This window comes from Pyrgilauda ruficollis, unplaced genomic scaffold, assembly GCF_017590135.1.
Source record: "Pyrgilauda ruficollis isolate IOZ18807 unplaced genomic scaffold, ASM1759013v1 scaffold43, whole genome shotgun sequence".
Taxonomy (NCBI): Eukaryota; Metazoa; Chordata; class Aves; order Passeriformes; family Passeridae; genus Pyrgilauda; species Pyrgilauda ruficollis.
The window spans coordinates 1,987,693-2,011,055 of NW_024525823.1; the positions used below are offsets into that span (position 1 = coordinate 1,987,693).

Below are 23,363 nucleotides of genomic sequence, written 5' to 3' on the forward strand. Positions count from 1 at the left end.
AATGCTTTATACAAGAAACATTTTGGCTTAAACAAAATCCCCTATATCAGGCAATCCTGGTTATTTCATAGACAGATAAAAGAAGTGTTTGAAACTATGCAGGTGGGCATTAAATACAAGGACCAAGTTCATGTACTAGCAAGAGAGTCAATTCTAAAGACTTTTGCTACATTTTTGAGAATGTTTATTTTCTCCTTTTTTTGTTTTTTGGTTGTTTCTCAGGTATTTTCATGGGTGTATTATATACAGAAAAGACAATGCAATTCTACTTAACAACTTTTTTTAAAACAATAATTCAAGGTTTCTCCACATCAGAAAATGACAGGCCAAAAAAAAAAAAATATTAAACCAGTTCAAAGTAGTGGCAAAGTAGTGGCTCCTCGAAAACCAGACTTAGGATATTTCTCACCATTCCAACCACAACAAACTTGTGCTCTGAATTTTTAGTTTTCACACTAAAATAAATTAAAATCTCTTTCAAGGAAGGCTTTGTTGAATGATTTAAGAATTAAAAATCTCAAACAGATTCAGAAAGATCACTGAAATCTCACAGTTATTTATGCATATGCCCAAAATAAAATATAAAAGCATTAAGCATACAAGTGAAAAAAATAGTGACAGAAAGCAATAAGAGGCAAAACAGTTTTCTTCTCTATATACAGAAATATTTTTACATAAGTAACAAGGAATGTCAAAAATACACAATTTTGAGTACAAAAGAATCATTTCAGCAATAGATTTGTACAATTGAGACCTGTGTAAACAGCATGCTTTGACTGAATTAATTAAACTGCAACATACTTAAAAATACATTCATTTAAATCCTCCATACTAAAGATGTCTGAAAATAGAACATGAGGGAATACAGATTAGTAATGACTATCATCTCTGGAGAGGAAGAAAATGAAAATTTCCCTTTAAAGTCAAAAAGGATCAGTCTGAGTTTTTAAATTCCTTGGTCTTGGTCAAGACCATCAAATTGCCTCAGGAGACCCACTTCTGCCAACATGTATGTGTTTTAACATTACAAATCTCAGCGAGGTTATGCAGGATTCTTGGCAGGATCACAGACAGCAAGACTGAGCAGTTCAGAGGTCTTCAACTTGGTCCTAGGACTTCAGCTGTAATTATCAAGGCACTGCTCTCAAGACAGTACATAGACACAATAGCTCAAATGATTCTGTAAACACATAATTACCCTGGGGATACTTCTACACCACACCTTGTTTCTTTTTTTGAACACCCTTTTGTTCTCTATATGCTTTGATCATCTCAAAAAACCTGGCAAGTGTGAATACTGTATCACTATGGAAATCACCTCTGATTTGGGACACACAAGTTGGGTTTTTTTTCTCCAAGGATCAGTAGATGCAGCTTTGACCAGAAACCTTGTTACAGTCAGTGTAAACAAGTGCTTAATTATCAAGATAATTAACTGTCTGATGTTTGCAATTTATACTTCACATCCAGTACATATCAGAGACCATGAAAATCCCACAAAATGCTTTCCCTTCCTCCTTCAGGAATGTAATTTCTTTAATTGTCCTGTATTGCTCATCTTCTTTCCTTCTTGAATTACTGTGTTTTACAACATTTAAATCTCTTGCATTACAGAGCTGGAAGACAGCAAAAATACCTATTCCTGCCATTTAGACAATGTATATTCTCACTCTGTCACATTAAGCACAATTTTGCTGCTTTCAGAGATAAACAGGTATGACAGTTTTGAAACAGAAAATTTATACTAACCAGGTCATGAACTTGTGCTATCAACGTAAATGTAATTGAAAAATAAAAGCTTTACTGCAAAGACACACTAAAACACTCTGCTTTATAATGGAACTCCTTTAGATCAGAGAAATCTATACCATCATCAGTAAAACTGAAAAGAAAGGGAAAGCATGGCCATCAATAACATCACCACTGCCAGGTGCCTTTACACGTAATCCACAGTCTCAGATAGCAGTTTTTTGGTTTTTTTTAAATGAAGTTACTGAATTCAAAATTGTTCCTTGTATACTCCTGAAATTTAAGTAACAAGAACAGTTTTGCCAATAGCTGTCAATGAGAAGAATAGAGCTAACTTAGCTTAAATTAGTTCTTTATTGAACACCTTTAAAAAAAATCTGGAGTTTGAACACTTTGTTGCCATCAGAAAGCAAACAGTCCCTGGACACCCACATAGGGCATTTCCTTCATACACACGTGTACTGTGGGATACACAGAAGCAGATAAAATTGCCATTATTTTTGCTCCTCTGGTACAAGAACAACGGAGAGGTCCCTATGCTTTGGGGCACTGAAAGATGGAAGCAAGAGAAGCTCAAACCCTAGCTCTGGTTGTTCATTGTTGTACATCAATCCCTCTGCTCGTGGTCACAGCCCCGAAGAGCTGATTCTGCAGCTATTCTTCCCAACCCCAGAGCAACTGGGGATCTGGCTCCAAAGCCCAAACCTAAGTCTTAATTCTACTTGTCTCACAATGCATATTTATTTAGCTGATTGAAAAAAAAAAAAAAGTATCTGAGTTTGGTTTGCTGTATGAAGGAAAATCCTTGTTTTTCTGCTTTCCAGGAGGATACCAACAGAGCCTGACATTAATCAGAAAGGTAGTTTGGCATTTTAGGGAGAGAAGCTGATGCCTAATAGATGAGAACAGTAAGTAAACCCTTGAGGCAGCAGCCACTACAGAGACAAAGAGGTAATGAAAAAATCAACGTGAAGTAGTATCAGAGGGAAAAGGGGAATTTAACTTACATCCCCAGCAAAGTCTGCTGGCTGACTGTTATAAGGGGTAATGGCTGAAAGAGAGTAGATTTAGAGAAGATAGAGGAAGAAATTTTTCCATGTGAGGGCGGTGAAGCACTGCAACAGGTTTCCCAAAGAAGTGTGGATGTTCCATCTCTGGAAATGTCCAAGGCCAAATTGAATGGGTGTCCGAGTAGCCTGGTCTAGTGGAAGGTGTCCCTGCCCATGGCAGGGGGATTGGAGCAGGATGATATTTATGGTTCCTTCCAAACCAAGCCATTTTATGATTCTGTGACTGTTTATGGTTTTGATCCAATACTTAAATTGCAAAACACATCAAGAATTCTTTATCTCCCTGCAATTACTATGCAGACTAAATCCTAATCTCAGCTATGGTTCATTTGCTATTTGTGTGCTGGTTTACCCTACTATTTCTAATCCTATCCCAACAAATGCCTGACAGCATGATTTCAGCAGTGTAGAGCACACCTAGCCTTCTATGAGCTCCAAGCAGAAACAACATTACACCAACACAATATAAACTGCAGGCCCAAAAATCACTATTTCAGATAGGTTTTCAGGCATATCATGATGTTTGGATAACTTGTAATAGCCTCAAGTAACAACTACAGTCACCCTTTACCGTGTAACAACTTTAACATGGACACTATTCTTCTAAACCATATGTTAGCCTAAATCTCAGGTCATGGTATTTTTCTTGCTTTCTCTTTCATTCCTCTGCTTTCTCCTTCTAACTCTCCTGATAACTGAGCAGTTAATTTTGATCAATTGCTAGAAAACCAGAAAATCTATGACTGTACACGTAGCTATACCTACATAAATTACCCTCCTAGAGCTTACATGGGTCTTTCATTGAAATTCACCAACATAACAAATAATAATAAGCAATAATAATACACCTTCAGTACAGAACAAAATATTCAAACAAACAAACTATATAGTAAATTTTGTAAAGTGCACAAAAATATTAATGGAAATATTAAAAAAACAGGTTTTTAATGTTACCATGAAAACTTCTGAAATATCGTTAAATTAGATAGAAATAATCTAATGAGACTTTTTGGCTCTAATATACCGGCAGACAGCAGCAACAGTTCTCAAAAAAATTACACCAACTAAATACACCGTATCTTAGCAGCATAAAAAAAGTTCCTACAATTAGACAAAATTGCAGGCCTAGTAAGCATAAACCTGACAAGATGTTCCAAATATAGTTTTCATTAAAAGAATGGATTTCCATGGAATCCTAGAGGTAACATTTGTTATTCTGCTTACATTGTATTCTGGTAGTAAACCCAACTATAGGCAATCACATTCCCTCCCTCTGTCTTCCCACAATTGCACAAAATTACTGAAAATTTAATCAAGTTATAAGATATGGCCACACTGAAAAATCCATATGAAACAAAACAAAATTCAACCTAAAGCCTAAAAACAAATTACCCCAGCAAATAACAATCATAGTCAAACAACTGCAGTTTCAAACGACTGATCGATGCTCCCCACACACGTAGATGGCACTGGGCCGGATGCGCCGCCTCGTATGGCCAGGGAGCTGTGGCAAGAACTTGAAGAATCTGGGCATCAAGTCTAAGCATGCATCATGAAACTTCTTAATCCTCCAGTAGTAAATCAGTGGGTTCAGTGCAGACTTGAGGTAGCAGAGCCAAAGGAGCCAAGTGCTTATCTCAAAGAAGTTGTGCTTGTAGTAGAAGTGGCTGTTGAATGTGGCAATAAGGCTGTAAGTGGTGAAGGGTGCCCAACAGACTATGAAGACAAGGAACAAAATCAGGATGGTTGTGAAGGCACGAGTTTTAAAGCTCATATCAATATTCATCTGAAAAGGTCTCTGTAAGCTCATGAGACCAAGTTTGCTGGCCTGGCTGAGACATATGCTATCAGGGTGGCTATGGATACGAACTGCGTTGTGGCGGACAGTGTTGAGTATGCCCATAAAAGAATACAGCATTACCAGGAACGGAATAAAAAAAGCAATTAGCAAGATAACTATCACGTAGGCTCGGTAACCTGGGCTTGTAGAGTAGCCAAAAACACACTGAGGTGCTCTCGAGGGTATCTGCAGATTAGGATTCCCTACTGATAATGGAAAAGCAACAACAAAGGATGCTGCCCAGGAAATCACAATAAGAATCTTTGCACGGTAGGGGTTCAGTTTATCTTGCCTCTGAACTATGATAAGAAATCGGTCAATACTAATAATAAGAAGAATGGCTACCCCCTCTACAACAAAAAGCCAGAAGAACATGGCAGAAACTCTGCAAAATATATCCCCAAAAATCCACTGAGTGGTAATGATTGTTATCAGAGCAAATGGCATGTTCAGCACTGCCAGCAGCAGGTCTGCAAAAGCCAGGCTTGCTAAGAGGATATTAATTGCAGATCGCATAGCTGCCTTCTGGTAGACCATCAGGCAGACAACAAAGTTTCCAAGGAAAGAAACCAATAAGATAAATATCATAGCAGCAGAAAGAATGATCTGGAGTGGCAAACTCAAGCTCTTGAAAACTTCTTGTGACGGCAGGATAGCTGTGGTGTTTACTAGGAAAGTACTTCTCTCAGTGGTGAGCACAGCACCTGAACTATATCTCAATGGCTGTGTTGTGCCACTATGAAGCAAGAACTGGGGAGTGGTAAAATTCGTATAGGCATTTTCATAAACAATGAAAGTAGCATTTGAGGTCCCAGAGTGGGCCAGCGTCAACATTGCTGAGAAAACCATTGCTTCAAGAAAAATGAAAGCAGAACCAAAGGTCTTCAAGGCATTTCATCTTGTTCAGGCAGTATTTTGAATTGGTCATTTAACAATCAAAATTCAAGGTTTGAAAGCATCAAAGTTCTTAAGTTCATGTCAGTATTTCCATCTGAAAAAGAAGAAAGAAATGTAAATACACAATGTAAAACTCTCTGAAACCAGCAATAACCTAGTGATTGATCAGCTTTCCTTAATGAGAATAATATCCTTAATATTACGTTTACACTTCAGATAGACACAATTTACTTAAGCACCAGACATGGGAGTTTTGTAATGGTTGGCCTTTCTCTCATAAGTCCTACTCCTGTAGTCCTGCTGTACTGTACAATACTCTCAACTCACCCCGTTTTTTCCTACCACAACCAAAGCTGGAGAACTTTAGTGTTTGAAAACAAACTTTACTGATTAAGAATGAATAAATCAAAAAAGTATTTTTATTTGAATCTCGTAATTTTTGAACTAACTTCTTCATTTTGTTTTGAAACTGCCTACAGGTAGAAACTTTAATAACATTTCTAAATAGCTTAAGTGGCATCAGTGTATTGCCTATTTGCCTGCTTTGTAAGCACTGAAAGCCTATTCATCCAAATTATTGCACATAATAGAGAATTCTTAGTTCCATGTCAGCTATGCACATCAGACACCTCAGGAAAAACATGCAAAATATCCTAACCTGTTATTATGAAATAACTTGTACACAGGATAAAAGAATTTTTCAATTTGTTTCATTTAGGGGCTGACTCACATTCAGGTGCCGGAAACCATCACTTCTTTGGTCACTACAACTCTTCCCCTGGCAGTAAGCTTTCCTGCTTCCACTGGTCTGGGCACGTTTTTGTTAATTCATCTTGGTATCCCATATAATTTAACCACATGCACTCTCATTTTTCTTGTAAATCTAATCCTTACACATCCTGCTGAACTCCCTCCCTTGCCATTTTAGTCATAGAATGGTTTGGGCTGGAAGGGCCTGTAAAGAACTTCTAGTTCTGACCCCCAGCTCTAGCAGCAACACTTTCTACCAGACCATGTTGCTAAGAGCCCCATCCAACCCGGCCTTGAACACTTCCAGGGACAGGACATCCACAACATCCACAGGCAACCTGTACCAGTGCCTCACCAGTCTCACAGTAAAGAATTCCTTCCTAATATCTAGTGTGAATCTATCATCCCTCAGCTGAACACCATTGCCATGACCTTGTAGAAAGTCCCTCTCCAGCCCTCGTGCAGGCCCCCTACAGGTACTGACACAATGCAACGTTTCCTTTTAGTTCCAAGCACTGTCTTGTTGCACTATTACTACTAGTATTGTATTGTTACATATATTTGCATGTACATATTCTTAACAAATAAAATGCAAAGGAGTTGAGAGCTCCCTGACCTTTTCAGTGATAGCTTCTTCACTCTGTCTTGGACTACTAAATTAAACACTCTCAGAGCACACTGGCATCTGATCAAGCTGAAAACCAGAAGAATTCAATGCCCTTTTCAAAAAACGATCACTACAGCCAGAAACGTAAAGTGGGTTTCACCTCATGCATTCTGGATGACTGCAATAGTCCCTTCTGGCTGTTTTCATGTTTGTCATTAGAAAAGGGATAAAGGCATGTTCAGAGGGCAATCTCTCTCCTCCATCTCTGCACACGATGACACGCTTCCGCTACTAACACAAGCAGCTTACGGTAGCACAAACCCTGCTAATAGTATTTATGCAGGCTCTGTTTAGTACCAATGTCAGTAAAAAATAAAGGGAGGAAGGAATGCTTTTTATCAATTTACACAAGGACATGTTTTGTGTAGGATAAAAAGTTTACCTTTTGCAGGGTAATACTTCACCAACACAGAAATTAACTGTAAGAACAACAGAATCTGAACTATGCCCCCAGATTAGACTTCTAGCATTCTGAAGGCAAGCCTGCTCAGGCTGCTGTCAAGAATTCATCATATAAAATCAGTACTATGACCTGCTCCTTTCACTCCCTATCGGCAAGCTCTATCACTAGATGATTTCCAGGACCAGACTATCATCAGCATTTTTATTTCTGATAAATTATTAACCTCTCTGTGTCCTTTAATTGCCAAGGGGATCACAAAAGACATTATTATAAACATCCTAATTTAATTTACCCTTGTGGTAGGCTGATCCTGGCTGGACACCACATGCCCACAAGGACCACTCTTTCACTCACCTCAACTGGCCAGGGGAGAAAAAATATTACAAGAGGCTTGTATGTTCAAGTAAGAACAGGGAGAGATCACTCACCTGTTACTATGACATGCAAAACCTCAACTTGGGGAAATTAGATTAAATTACTACCAATTAAATCACAGTAGGGTAATGAGAAAATAGAGCTGAATCTTAAAAACACCTTCACCCTACCCCTCCCTTCTTCCTGAGTTTAACCTTCTGCCTAATTATCTTCTCCCCATCAGCAACGGGAGGGAACAGGGGTTGCCACATGTTGTCTCTGCTGCCCCTTTCTCATTAGGGGAAAGACTCAAACTCTTCCCCTCCTTGAGTGTGGATTCCTCCCATGGGAGACAGTCCTCCATGAACTTCTCCAACACAATCCTTTCCACAGGCTGCAGTTTTTCTTGAACACTCATATGTGGGTCCCTTCCACTGGCTCTATAGATCATAGAGGAAGCTTCTGGCAGGTTCTCACAGAAGCCACCCCTGCTACCAAAACCTTGTCACACAAACCCAATAGAGAGTCATACAAATTCCATCTTCTAGAGGTCTTATTGCATAGTAAGACCTAACTTGAATGAAAGTTATCATTTTCTATTCTGTCCTATTATATTTAAAAAAAACAAAACAACTTGTCAAAGTATATAAAGCTCGTAAAACTTGTCAAAAGTATATAAAGCTATGTACACTAACATTTTGCAAAAGTGACCAATTCCATTAACTTTATTATAGATTTTTCCTTCCCTCCATTCTCTCTCTTTATATTTTATTTTTACACTAACTCCTTTAGAGAAAACCTCAATGTTAATTACAGGCTGAAGCATGTATACTAGCCAAAGCTCTTCTTTATTTGATCTATATAAACTTTTCCTATACTAGTCTTCTTTAACATTTTTTAGAATAAAATATGTAACCAACAGGAAAAAGGTCAGCAGAACTTTCCAGAATAAATAAGAAATATTTTAGCAATGAAAAAGAAAATCTCACCCAAAGTTCCACTGAGGTTTATGACTCCACAAGCTGAGAACACTATGAAGGAAAGGAAGCTGTAGCATTCTGCAGGAACTGCAAAAGAACACAAATTCAACAAATAATTCTGGATTTAAAATCTTGGAGCAAGAAAATTAGATCCCCAGGGTAGTATCTTTTAGAGCTCTGTAAGCAATAATTCAGCAAAGGCAACTTCTGTATTTCTGATTGGCTTTGTATAGGTCTTCCTACCAAGGCTCTAAAATAAACTAATCTGCCCTTAGATAAATGTAAAACCCTCCTACAGACAATAATTAGCTTCAAATCGGAAACAGAAAAGGGAGTGTTTAGTTTTGCAGAGAAAAGAGGTCACCAGAATGATCCTACAAATAAAATCTTTACTGGGGTTCAAGCTCTTTAATCTATAGAGGAGAAGAGGGAAATGCAAAACCATGACATTTCCTGATGATGAACATAAACTGCTTTTTAGGTCAATTTAATAAAAAAAAAGGTCAACTATGAAAAGGTACAGAGGGATCTCTCAAGAGCTAGTGGCAAGCTAACAGTCTACCCCACAAAATTCAGTGCTAGAAATAAAGCTATGCCTGTACTGAAACCAGTTATCTACACAGTAACAGATGCTAAACCAATAATTACCATCCAGAAGAAAAACAGATCTTCAAATTTTCATAGTCTGCTCTATGAAAACACCAGCCATGTGTTCAGAATTGTTAGCAAAGGAACTGAGAAGAAAACCAGGAGCTAGCTATATACACTGTATATTTAGGTACACCACCTGCTACAATACACATCTATGGCATCTCTTCAGCACTATGTTCAGTTCTGCACCACTTGATCTCTATTAAAAAGCAACAGAAAAAAGCTATCGTAGAGGTCTACCAAGTTTTTAGTGACACAGGGAAAGTGAATGATTGCTGTCTCTCATAACATAAGAATAGGAAAAGTCAAACAAATCACAAAACACTCTGGAGATCATCTTCTCCAACCTCTCTGCTCAAGCAAGGCCACCTAGTAGAGGGCCACAATAGAGAAAAATTGTCTCCTCATGCTCAGGGGAATTTCCTGTTTCAGTTTCTGCCCACTGCCTCTATCACTTGGCACCACTGAAAAGATCCTGGCTCTGTCCTCTTTGTACCCTCTCTTCAAGTATTTACATACATTGATAAGATCCCCCTGAGCCTTCTCTACTTTAGACTGAATAGTCCCTCCTCTCTCAGTCTTTCCTCACAGAACGGATGCTCCAGCCTCTTCATCATCTTTGTAACCCTTTACTCTCTTCAGTATATCCATGTCTCTCCCAAACTGAGGAGCCCACATTTGGAAATTATTATTTCACAAGTAATTATGAAAACACTTGTTACAGGATGTTGTGGATGTCATAGAGCTTCTGTGAATTCAGACAGCATTTGGGACATATTTCATATCATAATACAGATGTCCATGTAGAAAGAGGTGAATCACCCATCTCTCTCTGCTGACAGCAAAGGATACATGGCCTTCTGATTTGAATACAGACATCTGAGCACACACATGTGGTTACTTGACTAGCTTTAAATACACATAACTGAATTTGCTCACTCAGATTAAATTTACATCCTTTATGCAACAAAACCTCACACTCTGAACTATGAAGTTCAGCAGAGGCTTAAATGATAATGTATCATTTGATGATTTATGTATCATAAAAGCTTTAAAGAGGAAAACAAAACAAACAAAAACCAGAGAAACAACTGCTAATGTTTCATAGCAAACAATCAAAGTTTCAGAAAATACTGCTATATCCTAAATTTTCCTTCTTAACAGAAGAAACCAGACAAGGGGAGAAGGAGTAAAAATGTTCTGCATCCTTAACTCAGCTGAAAAGATTGTGTTACCCTTCATTTCTCAAGTCAGAAGCACACAGTATAAAGCAAAGGACAAAGGAACCACAGGTCTCTATATTTTATTCCTAATAAACCCATAAAACGAAATAAAAATAATCTCACATATGTTCTCCCACCATCCCAGCTCTCTATGCAAATAGCTACATCCCCTTTTGTGCTTTGCCCCCTCTGGCTGATGTTTGCATGTTTCTCTGTGAAGCATTAAGAGGAGGAGGAGGAGAATGACCTAATCCAAGCTGCTGCCTGGACCCAGCCCAGTGCTTAAAGTGGAAAGAGCACCAGCCATTTGGCTGTTGCATAAGTCATCAGCCCTATCTTTTCAAGAAGGATGAGAGAGTGAGCAATGATCAGCTGTTGCAAAGAAGACACCTAACCCAGTAAGAGAACTGCAGGCTTTGGATCCTACGTTGCTCCTGTGCTCCTGCTTCCTGATGGTTTTCAGCAGCACCCTTCTCTGGGCTCTGTTTATCACTCTGAGTATGAAATATCTGTGTGCAGTGCACACAGAATCTGCATGCTCAGATATTGGTTTGGATTTACACTTATCTAACCTGCATGCAATGCTCTTTCTTGGCTATCATTGTTCATGGAAGTGACTGACTAATTCAGCCAATAAACTCATGAGGTTCCCTTCTGTTGCCACCATATATAAATTTTTCTCTTTTTTTTTTCTCCCTACTTAAAGGCCTTCTTCTGTGAGTATGCACATGATTATTAAACAGGTATCTCCACCCTTCTTCCTACCCTTCCAACTTTTCCAAAATTATGTAAAGATAGAAATATAAGATGAAAGAAACCAGTAAGACAATTTCACAGCAACAGCATTTCAGTCCTCACTCACTCTTTGAGAAAGGCAAATCCTGTAATTTCAAAGCCCCAGTGCTTGCTGAATGGTAATCACACAGCTTGTAAAAGACAACCATGCTTTGATAGTTTAAATGGGTAAATCTACTGATGGTCAGGTACTCAAGCAAAAGGCAGATAGGTACCTTTTTGTCACAGCATTCTCACTTTTGGAACATGTACTCACAGATTCTTTTCAGATGCAAAAAAGCTTCATACAATCACTTTTTTCAATTTCAGTGCCAAAATTTACTGTGTATGCACATTTTCTCTCAAGCAAGGTTCTCACTCATATACAACTTTCTTTTTATGGAACATAATAGACACAATTATTTCAATGAAGTACATACTTATAGCTAAATAACACACAAATTCCATTCATCAAATATAATTATTGCTAGAACTATGGTGTCTGTTTTTAACAGCTTTAGAAGCTAAAAGGTTCCTGTTCAAAATTTGGATAGCACGCTCAACTGGAAATAAAAGATTATATGTTATATGCAAAACTGACATCAGTCAAAGCCAGGAACGCCAAAAAAGACAAAAGAGGGAGCATAACGGTGTCATAATAACAGTTCAGTTTAACAGAGATCAGAACACACTATGAACAGCTGCCAAAATATTCAGTGACTTCATAAATCTGTCAGCTGAAATCAAGCATATATTGGCAATACTGACCAGCACCAAGATTTCATTCAGCACACAAAAATCATGCTTATTCAGAAACCTGAAGACAGCACTGCCTAGTAGAGTGATCCTATTTCTTTGCGATATTTTAAGTGGTCCCAGAAGCTTCTGCATGCTTTAGAGCTACTAGCAATGGTTTTATTTTACAGGCAAACTTCAGCAAAAAAAAGATTTTTTGCAAGATAAAAAAAATTTAAAAAGCAAAATATTCTTTGGGGAAAAACAATAAAAAGAAGCATGAAGGACATGGACTTATTTTGTTTTCAAAAAATTTATGTGCCAAGAGAAAATACTCGAATGCTCTCTGACACCACATTATTGTACAAATAAGCCCAGGACACACCCCTCTAAACACGAATTAAGCATTGTTTCCCTTGCAATTAAGCAGAGGCAGGAACGTGTTACAATGGAATTCTTTCTGCTAACACCAGTGAAAAGAATGAGTCAGAGCACAAAGCAGCAGGGACAATGTTCTTACTCACCTAAAAGAAACCAGCAGTTTTCAGTTTTAATACCTATTTACATATAACCTAAATTGAAACTAATCAACTACACTGCATGAGTAGATGACCCATAAAACTATTCACAAGAGGCATTACTTTAACTTAGGAAATTGTTCTTTTCTCCACTCTATAAACACTGCTGTGGCAATTTTCATAGCAAAGTACTGTGGGAAACAGTCACCTCTGCTTTGGGTCATTTAATACAACTAATTCCTCTCTTGATGATATTTCCTTATGACCTTAATTCAGAGACCCATTAACTGTCAAGAAATGTCAGTCATGGTAATCATTATCACTACTGTAAACCACAAATATTCAAAATGTAAAAAATAATTGTGTTTTCTTAGCTCTTAGGAAAAATCATGTTCTCAATTTGCAGATCATGTTAAAGGACTTGGGCAGTTTTAGGTTGATTTCTAGTTTTGTCATGTTTCCCCTGACTTCTAACTTTCCCATCAGTTCAATGGTCACATTAACCATAATCATGATGAAAAGCTGAGTGAGTCCTGCAGTACCTTGAGCATCAGAAAATATTGAACATTATTGGAAACATACTGAAAACATTCATAGTCTCCAACTAGTTATTAACATGCAACTAAGAAGTTGAAAGCTTCCTTAATTTTAAGTGAATCTTTGAATTATACAAGCAATCACTCTATGTCAGTGATTGCTTGTACAAAAAAACCCCAAAACACAAACAACCCAACACACAAAACTCAAAGCATACCAATCCAGACAGGCTCCCATGAAGAACAGGAATCATAAGTCATCTTGTGCTGTTTTGTTCAGCTAATTATTCTCTTCCCAAATAACCTGCCAAAAAAAAAAAAAAAAAAAAAAAAAAAAAAAAAAAAAAAGTGTGACATATTCACATTCAAGGCAGGACAAGAGCAGAACAGCAAAATTTTCCCAGTAATAAAATTTTACTTTTATTGGGAGAAGTAGGATATTCTATGTCTCTGACAGAAGGGAGACTGTATGCCCCCTTTCTGGCAGAAGGTATAGAAAGTTTCATCAATCCAAAGAAATCCTCAGCTATGTCACCTATGGATGGCAAGAATCTCACCATTTCATACTAGTATCTGTCAGGGCTGGAGTAACACATTGTTTCAGGCCTTATTCAGCTATGTTTGTTTCACTTGTAGACAAGCACACAGCAGCCAGCTGTTCTAAGTCTTACTGCATCTATCAAAATATATTCTTACCCTTAACCATTAGGATCCTGATCTTTATATCCCTAAAGACACTCAAAACAATAACATTTAAATCTACTACTGAGCATCATAAAGAAGATAAATAAATTTTCCCCAAACAGCAAAGATAACAGCATTGGACAAAAAAGAAAACAGGTCTACAGAAGAAGAATAAAGTATTGAAGTTTCAATGCAGGATCTCAGCACTTCCTTTACGCGTGGTTGTACCATTCAATCATCATCACACTGCTAAAATACCTCAGATAGCTAAATTATTTCTGCAAACTGGGCCTAAAATAGCTAAAAAACTGCATATTCCATCATGAGTTCATGACACAATCAGTTATCCTCAGATATCATCAGTTCTTAACCAAGAATGTCAATTTTCAAGGTAGCTTTTCATTATACTCTTGGAAGGAAGCCATAAAATTTCAGTGAGCCTTGAAAACTGAATTTGTGTCACACTAATACTTTTAAGTAACCTAATTAATTTATAAATAAATAAATAAATAAATAGGACAAATATATAAGACCCTTTACATGCTTCCTTTTAAAAGGCTACACAACTTTTAATTTCTTCAAGAATAAGCTTTAGGAACATCTCTAAGTCACCTCCACGCTGGAACAAAAGATATCAGGATCCTTCAGGAACAGGTTTCTAAATAAATGATGCACAACAGGGGCTGAAGGACAAACCAGCCAATGAGTTTACAATGGCCTTCAGCAAGGGAAGCAGTAACAACAAGCTGCTCTAAGACCTCCCATAATGTACTGACCCCTCCAATCACTCAGTGCTGAGTTTCCGTATCTGCAGCCAACTCAACATGGACTTCAAACACCCAAAACATAAGGGTTGATTTCCCAGACTGGAGTCTGCTGAAACATCTGCCTTCTGCAGAACACATTATCTAGTCACAAGGGAAGCCAGAGTCTGCAAGATTTTTCTGATAATCTATTAATACAAGTTGTTTTCTATAACCACAAAAATTTGGTCTTTGCATTTATTTCACAGAACAAAGAGGGAAGGAAAACAATTCCCAGATATACCTATGTATAAAAGAGATAAAATGTAGCCATTGGATTATTATAGACTTTCTCCATTTGGTTTGTTCCCTCATTAGTGAGGCAAGTAATATATACTGGTAATCTTCCCTCTTCTGCTTTTTGAAGTGTGAAAGAAGTGAATAGGTCTGCAAAGAGGCCGAAAACTACTGGGAGCCTGGACAAGATCAAATACCTCAATATCCTGTAAGATCTTCCCACCAGACAAGTACATCCTCTGCACCAGAGCCATTTCCAATCTCTACTCACATGATCACAGAAAATATTCCCAACTCTCACTAAAATAAAAGTATCTTTAAAATCATTTTAGACAAGCATCTGAAACATCATGATGAACTAGGAAATTCTTTCACTTCTAATCTCCAAGAAGAAAAAAAATCAGAAGTACTTTTCCAAAGTAAATCTGGAAAATTTTATTAAATTGGAGTACATTAGAGACCTTGCTGGGCAAGATTGCTTTGGGTAGTTTTCTGTTGACAGTTAAGGGTTAAAACAATTTCGTAATGAAATTCCCCTTTTTTCCACTCTGTTATAAATTATTAGTCAGACTTTCTTCTAAGGACAGAGGGGAAAAGCTTTGTAACCCACCATGAAATCTGAGTGCAAGGATTCCTGATCCTGCAAAGAGTTCTACTTGTGGAATTACAGCCTTGATGATATCAGCATTTGGACCTGGCGGAGCTACTAAAAGGGTAGTCCTGAAATTTTCCTTCTTCATCCACTCATTCCTGAACCCAGCTCCCCAGTCCCAAAGCAGAAGGAATAAGCTGAACTAAAACCAAGCCTGGCAAGCAAATTTAAAAGCTTCACATTCCTGGCCTGAAGCTGTGAGATGCTGGGGAACATGGATCAAGGCTTAAGATGTAGATTTAGATTCTACATACTAAGAGATATTTTAATTTAACACTCTGTCCTGTGCCACAAGCAAGAACGGTGCAAAACCTGTACTTACTGATGATCACAGAAAAATTTGCATCTTTGATTCCCCAAAGCAGGAGCTGTCATTTACAAAGAACTGAAATAGTGGAGGTAAAATCACAAAGATCATACACATAATTAAACTTAAAGGTGTTTCCCACAAGTATCCAGATTAGACTTAGCAAGAGCCTAGAGAAGATCAGAAAAATTATGAAATTGTTTTTCAAGTGAGTCATAATTTTGTTATGTACTTTACTAACTATTCTCTACGTCTCTTCATGCCTAGTCTGTAGCCATATTTTATCAAATTTTCCTAACATTTTCTTGGGATACTAAGTCAAACCACAGGCAACAACGAAGTGAAATATTGAAAGCTTACTTCCTTCACAAAAGAGTCAGTCTATCAGAAGACAATAAGCAAGTAAAAAAGTCTGCTTCAAGTGAGAAAGCTTTAAGAGAGTTGTCCTAAGGCTATTTTGGCTTTTCAACTACAGAAACTTCTCCACTATATTCTCTGAACTCTGTGAAAGTGTTCCACCTTCATATACCTTAAGGTAAAGATCTAAAGACTCCTTGCATTACATCATTCTTACTTCCTCTGTAGTGCCCCAGTATACCCAAAATACTATTGCATTGCCTTCTGCTAAAAACAGGGGAAGACGAATTTTTCTGTCAGTAGTTTGGACAACTGCTGTTAGCACACTGTCTTCTTTTGTAAGTGAGGGCTTATAAAACTCAGCCTATAAAAATGGCATTGCTAGCAGCAGCACTCTACACTGGTAGAATTTAAGATGTATCTCCCACAGAAACACACCTGCTTCTTGAAACAAAATTTATTTTAACAAAAATTCATCTCGTTATGAAAAGATGCAGGGATGCTAATGAAAAAGTGATTAGAATGGCCAGATGTGTACACTCTTCACACAGTGTGCTGCTCACAAATTCCTGAGATTTGCTTTATCTCCCAGAGCAAAGTGATCAGCCCTGCTTCTGCTTTTCCCTCAGGGATTCAGGTCATGCTAGAGCCAAATTCTGTGCCTGCCCAGGAAGCAGTCCTGCTGCTGCCATACAGGTGTTATGGACCTCACTTCTTGGCACTTGGCTCCCACAGAAGAGATGCTGGTAGCAAGTTAAATAAGGCAACTCCCGCTCACCGCATTCTGCTCTGAGAGTGCTCAAAGGCTACAATGGCAAGATTCAGCTGAGAACTAAGCCAAGATTTACTTTCTATGTCTATTTATATTATAACCTTTCTTCTCATAAATATACACCCATGTGCATATATTTCCAATAGTTATTATCATCTCTGTTCAACAAAAGACAAACATAAACTGTTTAATACAAAAAAATCATCCTTTGGTTCTTTCCCCAGATTTACCCTATACTTTGCTTTTAGTCTAAATTAGTCTATTAAAAATCTACATATTACAATAGTAACTTATTTTTCCTCAAAACAGAGAATAAATAAACAATCAAATTATTGATAATTATCTGTGTCATCTGATTTGATAGCTTCAGAATTATTTTTGGGTCATGTCAGCCAACTGGAATAAAACTTCTAAAACAGCAACTATTTTGGAGAAACAATCCTAGTCAGAAATCTATTCAGGCTAGGGATTAAAAGACAGTTAAATTAAGAGTTCCCATCTGGACACCTCTCAGGGTGAGATGACATATTGCAGACATTCAGACCCCGTGCAATACAGGCACTAACAATTTCTGTTCAGACCCAACAAGCAGGGCTTGTAACATGCATCCCAAAGAAAAAAAAAATTTGATTACATTTGCAAGCCAAAAACATTTAAATGAGCTAGTCTAATCATTTTTAAAGCACACTTTTTTTTTCATGTAATACAAGAGATCAATGCTTCAATTTTTTCCAAGCTCTTTAATCATAAAAATGCAAAATAAACAAATATCAACTGAAGAATTCAAATCCTTTCTAGGAAATTTTAAAGTACCTTATAATTCCTTGTTATAAATAAATTAACAGTTAATCGAATGGTCTCTATACTACTAATTAGTTCTGTGCTACTTGGGACCTTTTAAGCAAACAGGAGACCAAATCAAATACCTTCCATAGATAGTTACAGCAGTTCTGAGTTCACAAACTTCTTATTTAAGAAAGGTCTCTTTCCATGGAAAAGCTCCTTCAGTAGTAAGTTAGGGATTTTCACATTATTTTTAAAAAGTAGAGAAATAAAAACTAAAAATCTGAAAAAACACACACCCCCAAAAAGAACAACAAACCAACAAAAAAACCCAAAACAAACAACAACAACCAAACAACCACTGAAAAATAAAAACATCCCAAATCCCTCCAATCTACAAAGATAAGTATTACCTTACCGAAAGGTGTAATCCATTAATTCCTGTTGTCTTCCACTTTGGTAGCTAAAGATCATATTTTCCTACTCAACCAAAGGCTGTCTAAATATGCTCAACTAATGAATTTTGCAAATAATGATGGTGTTTCTTCTGTTATGGAGAAGTATATTCAGTCTCTATTTAGACATGAAATTGAACCTGAGAAAATACTGTATGGAATTTATCATCCTGCAACCGACCAGAATAACTCTAGCATAAATGTAACATATAACTTCTAATTCAATTACAGCTACTCAGTAACAGCTGAAAAATTCAGACCAAGAGAGGTGCATCAACCTTTTAAAACACATACAAGTTAGAAATAAAGTTATAGGCATGATTTATAGGAAAACAAGCACAATGACATCTACCATGAGACCAGAAAACTAAACCCTTGCCTCTATGCTCTCTGTAAACCTCTTTACAGACCACAATGATACCACTGAAATTAACATTATTCATCATTAGACATCAAAAACGAACACACATAAAGTCAGAAGTGATGCTTCTCCTGTATTTTCACCTCAGGAGAAAAAAACTCTTAATCAACAGCTTTCTCGTGGTCCTACTGCTCTTTCCACCACACATTGAGCACACAGAGAGTGACTTATAGGAAGATTCAAGGCATCAGGAGCAACCAGCCACCAGGACAATTAAACTTGCTCAGTCCCAAAGCCCCTCAGCAAAGGAGCGATTATAGAGGAAAAGTCATGTTTTACATGCCATGAAGTTCTAGTCTATGCCTAGCTACTGTTCCAGTGAAAAGACTGGCAGATCCTGATCTGTATGCAAACTGACAGCACTCATATAAATCCAATAAATCCACTAATTTGACAATCAAGGAGAGAAATGTTATAGTGCCTTAATGCCACCTCCACAAAGACCTCTGTTGCCTACCTGGCAGAAAAGACCAGAAACAATTCTCTCAAATGTACTCTAAACAACAGCTCAAATGCTGCAGGTTGAGAAGGTTTAACATTGCTGGAACAGACACCTTTTCAAGAATGTGTTTTACTGGAAGCAGTTTAATTTCAATTCACAACATATAGAATTAAAATTCTACCAACCACCTGAACATAGCTGAAAACCTTCCCTAGCCTTCCACTTCATATTTAGCTTACAAACTATCTTTGCTTGGCAAGTTCTTACCATTTTCAGTCTTACTAAGAGCTCTCCAGACCTTTTTGTTACAGAAGTAGCTAAGGCAAGTTTCTGAAGCTCCACAGACTGAACCATTGTCTGTCCTCCTCCCAGTCCACCTTATCAACAGGAAAGGTTGCTGTCTGCCCTGCAGGCTCAGCTTACTTAAGTCTTCATTAGCTGCATGCTTAGCTAGAACGGTTCAAGTATGCTTGCCCTTTTCACTGGGAAGGAAAGAAAAACCAAAAACACCACCTCTGCTGTATCAGTCATTAACCCCGGTCTGGAAACCTGATACATTTTCAGCAAAAGCATTAGGAAAAAAAGAGCCAGGTATCTTCTTGGGCAGAGCAAGTATCAAAACCACAACTCAATTCCTTTGCTCTGAGCAACTTCATGTATGTGTATCAAATAGCTATATGTTTATACATGAAGTTCAAAACCTGTAATTTCACCAGGTCTGTAGAAGCTCTGTTTTTTCCCAAGCACTCTGAAGCAACTCAGCTCACTTCCCCATCAGTTTTTCAGTCAGACTATACTGCTGCCAGGTCTTTACACAGTGTTACCTATCCACTAGTCAGTAGTTTGAATGATTATTTGAGAACCTGTGTCTCTGTACAGCTTCTGTCCATTTTCTAATTCCCACAGCAATTTTTTGTTCCGTGACCCACATGCCAGGTAGCATGAGTGGGAAGTTAAGGTACCTTTTGTAAATACTAATAAAGCAATGAAAATTAACGAACCATAAAATACAGGAAATTAACTTCTCATCACGTCATCTAGCTACCCACCTAAATGAGTTTAAAATACCAGCTTCAAGCAGTCTGATATTCTAGGGACACCCAGTTGCCACTTCATTTATAGTCTGTTTCCTTAGCAACACTATAATCCATCTGGCTGCAGAAAGCTAAGTTCTCAAACCATATCCTCCCGCACACCGGAAATAGGCTCAAAACCATTTATATTTTAAACAGTCATCATGATTACTGAGCATATAAATGAATCTGAAATGGCAGTAATGTCCTTAAAACACACATGCAAATTCTCACGGCTCTAGTTTGAAAAGCTGGTTCCCATACTGAGAATATCTTCCACCAAGAGTTTCAGAAATGAAAATACTTCATCTTTGTATGTCCATCTGAAGAGGCTTTCAGAACTGCATCTGGTCAATCAGTTCTCTTAACACTTTTCAAAGAAAAGTAATTTGCAAGACCTAGAGTGCAATGCCATTAATGACGGCCAAAAAAATCCTGATGAAAGTTGATCACATTACAAAGCAGAACCACTTGTCTTAGAAGTACTTACTCTTCAACTTTTTGCATCTAAAACTATAAACATCATCTATACAAACTAAACTGAAAATCCAGTCCACAACAGTAACTCTAAACAATAAGAGCATAAAAATTACAGGGTCAAAATATTCAGGATATCCAGGTGAAGAGCTGGATGGTAACTAACAATTTCATGTTGTCCATGAAACTGAACAACATCAGACCTCCTATCAAAGGATGAATGGATACAACTTAAAATCACAGAACTTATCTTAAACATACACTGTTTCGCATGAATTTGGCAACTTCAACTTTGCAAAGTCATGTAGAACCACCACTGCCTGTATCTCAAAGACTCATCAACAGCAAGCCAGACTTTAACCCACAGAATACCTCTGGCATACAGTGAACCACTTCAATTCTACATAAGTTTGTGTGACTCAGCTGCACAGTGGTGGCACACAAGTCCTCACTGCCTGACCTGCTGACAGCATTGAAGAGAGATTTGAGCAGGCTGAGCATAGAACTGGGTAGCCCTTTTGGCAATGTTTGGCAAAATTGGTAAGTGCTTATCAATATGAAGCCCCAGCCTCAGACCTTAGGGAATTCCACTTCCTTACCAGCATCTGGTTTCACACACACCATCCCCCTCCTCCTTTTCTTCCTACTAGGGCTGAGACTGATCTCACCTAATTCAACCCAGGTTTGAGGTAACCACATAAGCATACTCAGCAGTCAGACAGAACACGCATTTCTGAAAGTGAATTCACCTAAATCATTTCATGTAACTATTTTATTTCTCTTGTTTTGTAACAGTATTGTACATGAACACCTCTGGGTACCTATAATGGTCTGCACACGTCTGCCTGAAAATCTGACTCATGGTTCCATATAAGAGCAACATAATGCTTAGTAGGTACAATCTGCAGTTCTGTAGGTAGTTTCAGCAAACTACAGAAACTGCGCTGTAACAGTTGACACCAGCCTCCCCAAGGAGTGATTCACCAGGGCCCTCCTTCCTGGAGTTAAGATGTTGGGACCTTCAGTATGCTCTGAAGCTTGCCAGGATCCCACTAATACTGTAATCAAATCAAGATAACCAATCTTCCCCATTATTTCAGAAGTGTGAAAACTTGGAAGACCACCAAAGGGACTGGTCAGTCTCTGAACCAATGCCTAATTCACACTCATTTATACTGGCATCAAGAAACAGAATCTGATTGTTTATTCAAATAGCTTGGATATTGCTTGGATATTCAACATATCCAAGAACAGAGACAGACTTTGCAAATAGTGTAAAAAACCAGAGAGAATATTCCAGGGCTGTTTTATTTTCAACCTTGCTGAAAATAGCTTGAAGTATATCACCATATTGGCAGTGTACCATGAAGATGCTTTTTCAAGTCTATAATTTGTAGTGGCCTTGAAAACACATTTAATCCAGTTCATTTGGATCTAACAGTTTAACAGCATAAGTGCTATTACCTGAGATTTCATGCTTTGATTTGATATCTACAGAAAAGATTAATGCAGTCGGAAATTGCTTTCTTATCAAAATGAAGGGAATGGGGAGGGAAACACTCCTAACTTCAGCCAGCAAATGCACTCAACCCCATCCCTATTGTCGTAATAAATGCAATGGAAATTTCTAACAGCAGATGCAGATGTCCCAATATCAGTAATGCATAGTACAACTCCTCCCTGTTATAAATACTCTCAACATGTCTTATGAGTCCTTATTAAATACTGCCAAATTTCTTTTAAATGTCACCTCCTTATCATAAGTGACACACTTGGAGCTTGAGCAGACATGCTGAATGAATTCAGTTGTGTAAAGGATAGAATTAGCTTTTCTCAGCTCTACCAACTCACAGACCCTTCAAACCAGAAATAAGGCATGTGGTGGGAGGCCCTACTGCAATTCAGTTGATTTTGCTTCAAAAATAAAGAGGTAGTTCTTTTCCAGGCCACATGATTTTCCCAGAGTACTCAAGCATATGAAGGTCTGGGGTACTAGTGAGCTTGTGTGCATTGTTGAGAGAACGGAAGCACAAATACAGCACACTCATTTCTTCTACGTTTCATAACGTGTCTTCGGCTAGATGTGGGATGTTGGATTTTTACTTTGATTCTTAAAGTCATTTTGGTAATAGGATGAAACACAGGAAATGTGGATGTGAATTTTAAATTGTTATCTGCACGTTGAGGTTTATATATGCAAAAGCATATGCACATATAGTTAGTAATATCAAAATGTCATGTGCATATGATGTTCAGTGCTTTTAAACACATCCACAAGTCTCATGTAATACTCAAGAAAACGGTCTAGAGAAAATTCAGAAGTGACAACTGACAAGAGTCAAAATCAAAATGATCAAGTAATAAAAGGTTTGTTGGAACATCTACTGAAAATAAGAACTTAATCAAGATATATAATGCATTTTCAAATTACATTTCAAGTCTTTGACAAAAGAAAGTCATCTCTATTTTTCACAAGGTATCAGACTCTTTCTATCATTATACCAAATGAACCTTGTACAATCCTTTGAAAGGGATAATTTTATGACTTACACTACTGATGTGGAAAACTAGTAGCAATAACTGCTTCTAAGTAGTATCAGGTTTTGAAGTTTTAAGACAGCTTTAGAAAGACAGGATTATTATTTCACAATTTGCATTAAAAATACATGCTTTTTCTTCTGCTCTGTTGCACAGTTTTCCCCTTGTGCTCATAGCAATTAAAACCTCTTGTTTGTGAAGTTTTCTGCCCTCGC

The 23,363-nt window shown here is 37.6% G+C and overlaps 1 protein-coding gene across 1 annotated transcript in view; it reads right to left on the reverse strand.

The window, feature by feature from the left end:
* Nucleotides 1-212: 212 nt before the first annotated feature.
* The window catches only part of GPR63 (G protein-coupled receptor 63), a 28,705-nt gene continuing 5,554 nt past the window's right edge, over nt 213-23,363 (reverse strand). The window contains exons 2-4 of the mRNA XM_041478183.1: nt 13,366-13,451; nt 8,720-8,797; nt 213-5,650 (exon numbers count right to left, since the gene is read on the reverse strand). Coding sequence (XP_041334117.1) covers nt 4,249-5,508 — 1,260 coding nt within the window. The 5' untranslated portion in view covers nt 5,509-5,650; nt 8,720-8,797; nt 13,366-13,451 and the 3' untranslated portion in view covers nt 213-4,248. The remainder of the gene's footprint in view (nt 5,651-8,719; nt 8,798-13,365; nt 13,452-23,363) is intronic.